Source organism: Vombatus ursinus, unplaced genomic scaffold (genome assembly GCF_900497805.2).
Source record: "Vombatus ursinus unplaced genomic scaffold, bare-nosed wombat genome assembly UNPS02004704.1, whole genome shotgun sequence".
NCBI classification, from domain to species: Eukaryota; Metazoa; Chordata; class Mammalia; order Diprotodontia; family Vombatidae; genus Vombatus; species Vombatus ursinus.
This window is the reverse complement of record NW_020944482.1, coordinates 2,691,638-2,699,370: the sequence shown is the minus strand read 5'-3', so window position 1 is coordinate 2,699,370 and position 7,733 is coordinate 2,691,638. Positions and strand designations below refer to the sequence as shown.

Sequence of the window (7,733 nt, the reverse complement as noted above, 5' to 3'; positions counted from 1 at the left end):
GGGCCCATTCACCTTTTAGATATTTAATAACTATTTCTTTAACACTACATTGGACAGAAAAGTTAAACAAGTCTCAGAGACTTTCAGTCATTTCTTCAGGGTAACCTAGTTAACAAGTTATGGGTAGGGAAGTCAAATCCTTATAATCTGACATAACTGTCGAGGATTTTTATACTAAACCAGGAAAAGATTACCCCAAAAGGTTTCAAAAACTCTCAAGAAAAAGAAATTAATTTGGAAGGAGAGGGAAGGGAGGGAGATGCCTATTTACCATAGGGCAACATGAATAAAATGAACCAATAATAGATACTAAAAGAATGTGGAGTGTTTTTAAGTATTTGGAGACCCTATTCTACTTCTGAAAATTAGCTCAAATCAGCTTTGACCATAACATTTTCTTCAAAGCTGTTGTGACATCTTTATTCCTGATACTGTAGATGAGAGGGTTTATAACAGGTGTTAGGATAGTATAGAAGACAGACACCATCATATCCTTTTCAGTAGTATGATAAGAAGCAGGGAACATGTAGTTATAAACAGCAGCTCCATAAAAGAGAATAACAACAGTTATGTGGGAGGAACACGTGACAAATGCTTTCCTCTGACCAGTAGCCGAATTCATCCTATAGACTGTGAGGAGAATAAGGGAGTAAGAGCTTAAAATAACTGTGAGAGGGATGAGGAGCATAAGGACACAGCACACGTACATGACACTCTCATAGAGTGAGGTGTCTGAGCAGGAGATTTTCAACAAAGCGAAAACCTCACAGAAGAAGTGCTGGATCTCTCGGGATTTACAAAATAGGAAGTTCATGGTGATAGGGGTGAGCGTGAAACCATCAATGGAGCCCAAACACCAACAGACAGTTGCAAGAAGTATGCAAACTCTATGGTTCATGAAGAGGTGATAGCGGAGAGGGTGACAAATGGCCACATACCTGTCATAGGACATGGCTCCCAAAAGGAAGCATTCTGCTCCCCCAAGTGTTAAATAGAAGAACATCTGGATTCCACAGCTTGGAGCTGAAATATCATGAATCCCAGTCACCTGATCCAACAGCATTTTGGGTACAGTGACGCTGATGTACGTCATATCCATGAGGGAAAGCTGACTGATGAAGAAGTACATGGCAGTGTGGAGGTGGGGATCACTTTGAATCAAAAGAACCAAAGTTGCATTCCCAGTCAGAGCTACTACAAAAATAATGAATATCAGTGAGTAGAGGAGAGGAGAGTATTTGCTTTGGCTAAAGAGCCCCAACAGAATGAAATTAGTCCCAAAAGTTTGGTTCTCCAACCACATTGTTTGCTTCATATCATCTCACCTGGGAAGATTAAAAACAACCAAAACAACAAAGGATTTTATCTTCTGTCCTTCATGCATAAATGATAAATCTTCTATTAGTGAAGGAAAAAGATACACTATAGATTTTTCTAACGGGAGCAGTCATGTGTTTTGGCTAACAGAAGAGATTCTCAGCAGCAATCTATGATACAAATGCTCTAACTTAAACCTAAAGACAGATCTATTTGGGTAGAAAATTATCATCTTCAGTCATTTTCAAATCCTGGGATTCTGCCAGATTATTCTGATCTAAAAGAGTGTTCCAGATGAGCTCTGTAGGCTTAAGATAAACCTAGAAAACATTATAGAAACATTCATTTTCCTTTTATTTTTGTCACATGAGAATCTCAAATTCAATATACCCAAATGGAGCTCATTATGCTTCCCTTTTAAAAGCTACACTATTAGTGTCCAAGATGTTACCACACTCTCAGTCACGCACTCTCACAATCTCGGTGTTGTCCTGAACTCTTCATTCTCACTTCCCCTATATTTATAGCACAATGCCGAATCTTGTACATTCTACTTTCATAAAATCTATTATATAGGACCCATTCTCTCCATCATTCAACATCCTAGTTGAAGCCATTATCATTTCCTTTTCCAGATGTTCACCTGAACTACTGCAATAGCCTCAAATTGGTCCTCCTGCTATAAACCTCTCCCTACTCTAATTTATCCTCCATTCAACTGACAAAGTGATTTTCCTAAAGCTTAGGTCTGACCAAGTAACCTCCTACTCTATAAACTCCAGTGTCTTCCTATTTCCTCCAAGACAAAAAGAAAACAAAAAATACTATTTAGTATTTAAAGTTCTTTATAACCTAGCACTTTTCTACCTTTCTAATCTTCTTACACTTTAATTCCCTCAATCCAGATAATTTGTCCTAGATGTTATTCTTCACTCACAATATTCCTTCTCCCTTCTCCATGTCTTTACACTGACCATCCCCCATGACTGTAATAGTCTCTCTCCTAACTTCCTGTCTCTTAGTTTCTCTAGCTTCCTTCAAGACTCAGCCTTTCCCAGTTCCCCCCAGTTCCTACTTCCTTCCCTTCTGAGAGTCTGTTATTCTTTTCTACTACTACATCTACTGCTGTATATGCCTTGTTATTTGCATATGATCTCCCACATTATAATATGAGCTTCTTTGAGGACAAAGGATATTTTTGCCTTTCTTTGTATCCCCAGCTTAGCATGGTGAGTGACACATAGTAAATAAATAATAAATACTTGTTGATGGACTAACTAAACTAAATATGTTAAAAATCAGTCCCCTGCTGGGCAGAAGTGTACTAGGGAGATGGGTGCTCATATATACTAAAGTCTAATAAGATCTGTTCATGTTGACAGCAATTCTTTACATATCTGTGAAGTGAAAATTAAAAATAGGGGGCAGGGTAATGATATCTACAGAAGAAAGTACATAAAGGATTTATTAAGCACCTCTATGTGACATTCACTATGCTAAGCACTTTATAAAATGATATGAGACACAAATATTTCATTTGATCATCACAACAACCTTAAGAAGTAGGTGCTATTATTATCTCCATTATCCTTATTTGAAGAAACTGAGGCAGACAATAGGTAAGGGACTTGCCCAGGAACATACATCTAGTAAGTGTCTGAGGTCACATTTGAACATGGATCTTTCTGAATCCAGGTCAAGCACTCTATTACTACACTACCTAGGAGACAGATATTCCTAGTTCTCTCAACCCAACTCACTGGACTCTTCGTCACTCTCCAAGCATTTTTAGCTTTTTCTATCAATGTGCATTTGTTCATGATAGACCATGTGCTAGGAATGTACTCTTCCCTATAGGACATAGTATTTAGTTCCAGAAGGGACTTTTAAAATCATCCACTTTAATCACTTTATTCTTAAAATTTTGAAACGATCCAAGAATTATTAAATTTGTTCATAGTTACAAAGGCAATACAGCAAAATTATATTTGAAACATAGATCCTCTGGACTCTCTGATTCATTATTTTTCCCCCACTACACCATGGTTCCTGCCTATGAAAATCATTTGGTTCCTCTGAACTCTAGCTACGGTTTAAAATATTCTATTCATCTTTCCCTGATCCCACTAATAGAAACACATTTTTTCTTTCCAGATTCTTTCGATCTTATGTGTTTATCACATTTTGCTTTGGATCATATTTATTTCTGTCCTATCTTCTCTACTTGAAATTAAGATTCTTGGGCCTATTTCATCTTTTTGAGCAGTAGCACTTAGGGAAGTGCCTTGCATAATAGATATGTTTTAAGTGAATAGAATTGGATTGAATCAAATTGAATTAAAACCATTTCTGCCTTATACTGAACCACCTTAAACTGATTGACATAATTTTAATGGTTGTCACAGGAAAAATTGAGTATAACTCTCTGCTTGTTTTGACTAACACTCTGAGAATTGTGAAATAGAATTAATAGTACAGAAAAAAATGGGTTTGGTTTAAAATGGTCTCTATGGGCAGCAAGGTAGTACAGTGGATAGAGCACTGGCCTTGGAGTCGGGAGGACCTGAGTTAAAATTCAAACTCACTTACTAGCTACATGACCCCAGGCAAGTCATTTAACTCTGATTGCCTTTCAAAAATAAATAAATAAACAATGAAATAGTCTCTAAACACTCTTAATTTCAAAGTGAGGCAATTTGTATGTTAAAATTATTTATTTGACAGAAATTTCTTATTTGCTACTTCAGAATATAATCCTATAGGTATAAAAATGTTGCTTTAATTCAAGCTGATAAATACATAAATTATGAAATACCTTCCAGTTAGGAGGACTTGTATCCACAAAAATATTTGCATATTTGCAGCAATTCATATATCTTTGAATGAATCTATAGAAAATATATACTTCTATGATATTTTTAACCATGAGGCTATATATTTCTCATCTGATCTTTACTTCATCTAAGAATTTCTTCATCTATAAAAAATGAAGCTTGACTTACATCAACTTTCAGAAAACTTTTAGTGCTAACATTCTACAATTCTATGTCTCCACTGTTAAATTTCTTCAAAACTTCGAAAAATATTGCCAATGATGAGTGATTTCTTCATATCACTTCCCCCACCTTCAATGAACATCGATTGCCTATTCAAATCCTAGCCTACACATTTTCGTTTAAAATAGTTTGTGGAATTTGGCCATTTCTACATTCAGATGCATGAGACAATTAATCATTGTGCTACTTACCACCAGTTCTTTCTATGGAAAAAAATAACTAGATGTTGATTTTCTGTAATGAAAATTGGAGATATTCACAGCTAATTCCCAAAGGCCAAACCAGTGATAAATGCAGAGAAAACTTGTAGCAAACTCTCAGGAAAATGGCCAAAGTGCTCCATTCCTTATTAATGTGAAAACTAGGATTAGACAAAATCAAAGTAATTTTTAAAAGAAATTAAAACTGATAGTAAAAGAATAAATAAGATAATAGCTGGACATCTCTTTTCTATCTAGTTAGAGAAAAATCTGAGAGGTTAGTGTAAAAACCAAGTATCAGAGCTGCTGTTCATAAGCAGAATGTGTTATTGAAGTCATTAGATGGACCGCTCCTGTCCTAGCTCCATCTAAGTGTCTAGATAAATGTTATTGTCAGGGTGATGCATAAAAAGGTTGGCCCTGAGTGAAGGGCAGGGAAGAAGAGATGTGAGTGTGATGTGATTCCAAAGAGTGAGGTCAGAATATTGCATCACCCACTTCACATTAATTAGGGAAGAATTCTAGAACCAAAATTGAATTAAAAGAATACTATCTTGGGAACAAGAGGTTTAGATGGGAGGTCATAGCTCTGATTCAACCTACCTGTGTGGTCTGGAGAAAGGTATTTGTCTTCTTGGAACCTTGGTCTCTTTATCTGGAAAAATGAAAGACTGAATTAGACGTTCCTTCCCATTCTAAAATTTTGTTTTCTGGATCTACTAGGAAATTTCTGAGAATTTGGAAAGTAATGCATTTGAAGCAATAGAGGTAATTAAGGTACTTTCTTTAAAATGCTTTTATTGATTCATTTTGCTTTAGAAAAAACAAACTTTTAGGGGGCAACTAGGTGGTGCAGTGGATAGAGCACTGGCCCTGGAGTCAGGAGGACCTGAGTTCAAATCCAGCCTCATATGCATAACACTTACTAGCTGTGTGGCTGGGAGCAAGTCACTTAACCACAGCTGCCATAGACACACACACACCCACACAAACACACACACACACACACATGCAAATTGTCCCTCAGTTCCCTTCTTTAATTTTGTTGAGCACTGTAGCAGCACAGTGCAATATACCTCTCTCCCAGGCACAGTGTATTTCAACTTTTCTATATCTCCACCTCCTCCACATAGGGAAGGGGATGGTAGTGGCATCAATGATTTCTGTTTCTTATTTCCACAAAATGGTGGGATGAGGAAAGGGACAGGAGGTGTGATGACAGTGACAACAGATGGCAACAGCAAGGGAACTCTGTGGATCTCAAAGGACAAGCCTATATGTCTAGTGGAACCATCCATCAGGGCACAAATGCTGATAAGGAAATGGGTGCTAAATTAGCATTAAGAGTGGGGGTTAGTGTCCTCTGCAGTTAATGTTGTAGCTTGTTACTTCATTAGGATTCTTGGTATCTTATCTTATTGCCATAGTGGAAATTATTTTATCTCTGATGCATAATTCTCATGAAGGAGATTTTTGAGAGATCATGAACAAAGGAGAAAATCTAGTAACCCATCTTTTTAGTCATGAAGATTTAGAGAAGAGGAGCAGGGGAATCAAAGCAAATCAATTCAAGCATAAAGCACCGCTGTTGAGTCCATTCTTTTTCTCTTACCAATGTGAGAGATAAAAATTAATATTACCTCATTTCCATTGTATTGATTTTTATAATGTAATTAATATTTATGCTGCCTTGATTTTTAGAATCCTCAGTATCTGCTAGAACTCACCTCATTCAAAACTGGTCCTACTTTGAGTTGGCTTAAAGGCATGGTTAAAAGGGAGTGGCTCATGCTCCTAACCCCCAGGACATTTACTTACTACCCAGTTTAGCCTAGGACCCTAGTTTTGTTTACCTCTAAACAGAAACCATCTTAGGACTTTATTGGACTGGACTCATTTTACAGATGAGGAAACTGAGGCAAACAGGGTTAAGTGACTTGCCCAGTGTCTGAGAACAGGTTTGAACTCAGAAAGATGAGCCTTTCTGATTCCAAGGGCAAAGCTCTAGCCACTGCACCACCTAGCTGCTCAGTGAAGTCACCCATATTACGATGGTTTGGGGAAGGCTTCATGTAAAAGGTAGGATTTTAATTAGGACTGAAAGGAAGCCAAGGAAATCAGTACATAGGGTTTAAGAAGGAGAGTATCCTAGGCATGAATGACAGCCGGAGAGAATGCCCAGAGCCAAGAGATGGAGTATCTTGCTCATGAAACAGTCAGGAGGCCAATGTCACTGAATAAAAGTGTATGTGTCTGGGAGTAAGGTGCAGGAAGACTGGAAAGGTAGGAGGGGCCTAGGTTATAAATGCCAAACAGAAGGGGACTAGGTTATGAATGCCAAACAAAACATGTTATATTTTATCTTGGAGGCAATGCAGAACCATGGGAGTGGGGGTGGGGGGGTGACATGGTTGCACTTTAGGAAAATCATTTTGGTGTCTGAATGGATGATGGATTGGAATGGGAAGGGACTTGAGGCAGGCAGATCAATCAGCAGGCTATTGCAACAGTCCAGATGTGAGATGAAGAGAGAGCTTGCACTATAGCTGTGACTTTGTCAGAGGAAAGAAGGAGGCATTTTCAAGAGCTGCTGCAAAAGTGAAATCAACAGGCCTTGGCAAAGCTTGGATTTGGGTGAAGGGGAAGGAAGAGACAGTGAAGATTCAAGAATGACTCCTACGTTGCAAGGTTGAGGGACTGGGAGGATGGTGTTACCTTCCACAGTGACAGACAATGTAAGAGATGGGAGGGCAGCTATGTGGCAATATGGATAGAACACTGGGCTTGAGAATCAGGAAGACTCCTCCTCATGAGTTCACATTTGGCTTCAGAACTTATTCAGTGTGCAATGCTGGAGTTATAGGAGCCTCAGTTCCTCAATTGTAAAATAAAGTGGAGAAGGAAATGGCAAAACCACTCCAGTATCTTTGCCTAGAAAACCTCAAATAGGATCACAAAGAGTTGGACACAACTGAAAAGATTTGAAACAATGAAGAGAGGGGATTGTATGGGGTAAAGACAATGAGATCATTTTGGACATGTATAATTTAAGATGTCTACTAGACATCCAACTTGAAAAACCAGAAAGGCAGTTGGGGATGGGAGATTGGAGGTCAGTACAGAGGTTGGGGTACAATAGGTGGATCTGAAAGTCATGGAA

The 7,733-nt window shown here is 38.0% G+C and overlaps 1 protein-coding gene across 1 annotated transcript; it reads right to left on the bottom strand.

Moving 5' to 3' along the window:
- Window positions 1-370: 370 nt before the first annotated feature.
- On the bottom strand, window positions 371-1,315 carry LOC114027087 (olfactory receptor 2T4-like). Its single transcript, XM_027840936.1, has one exon. It carries the CDS (start codon window positions 1,313-1,315, stop codon window positions 371-373), a length of 945 nt encoding a protein of 314 aa, XP_027696737.1.
- Window positions 1,316-7,733: the final 6,418 nt, after the last annotated feature.

What these genes read in the sequence shown, in the direction of transcription:
- LOC114027087 (XM_027840936.1), bottom strand. Translation starts at nt 1,315, where the DNA reads ATGAAGCAAACAATGTGGTTGGAGAACCAAACTTTTGGGACTAATTTC.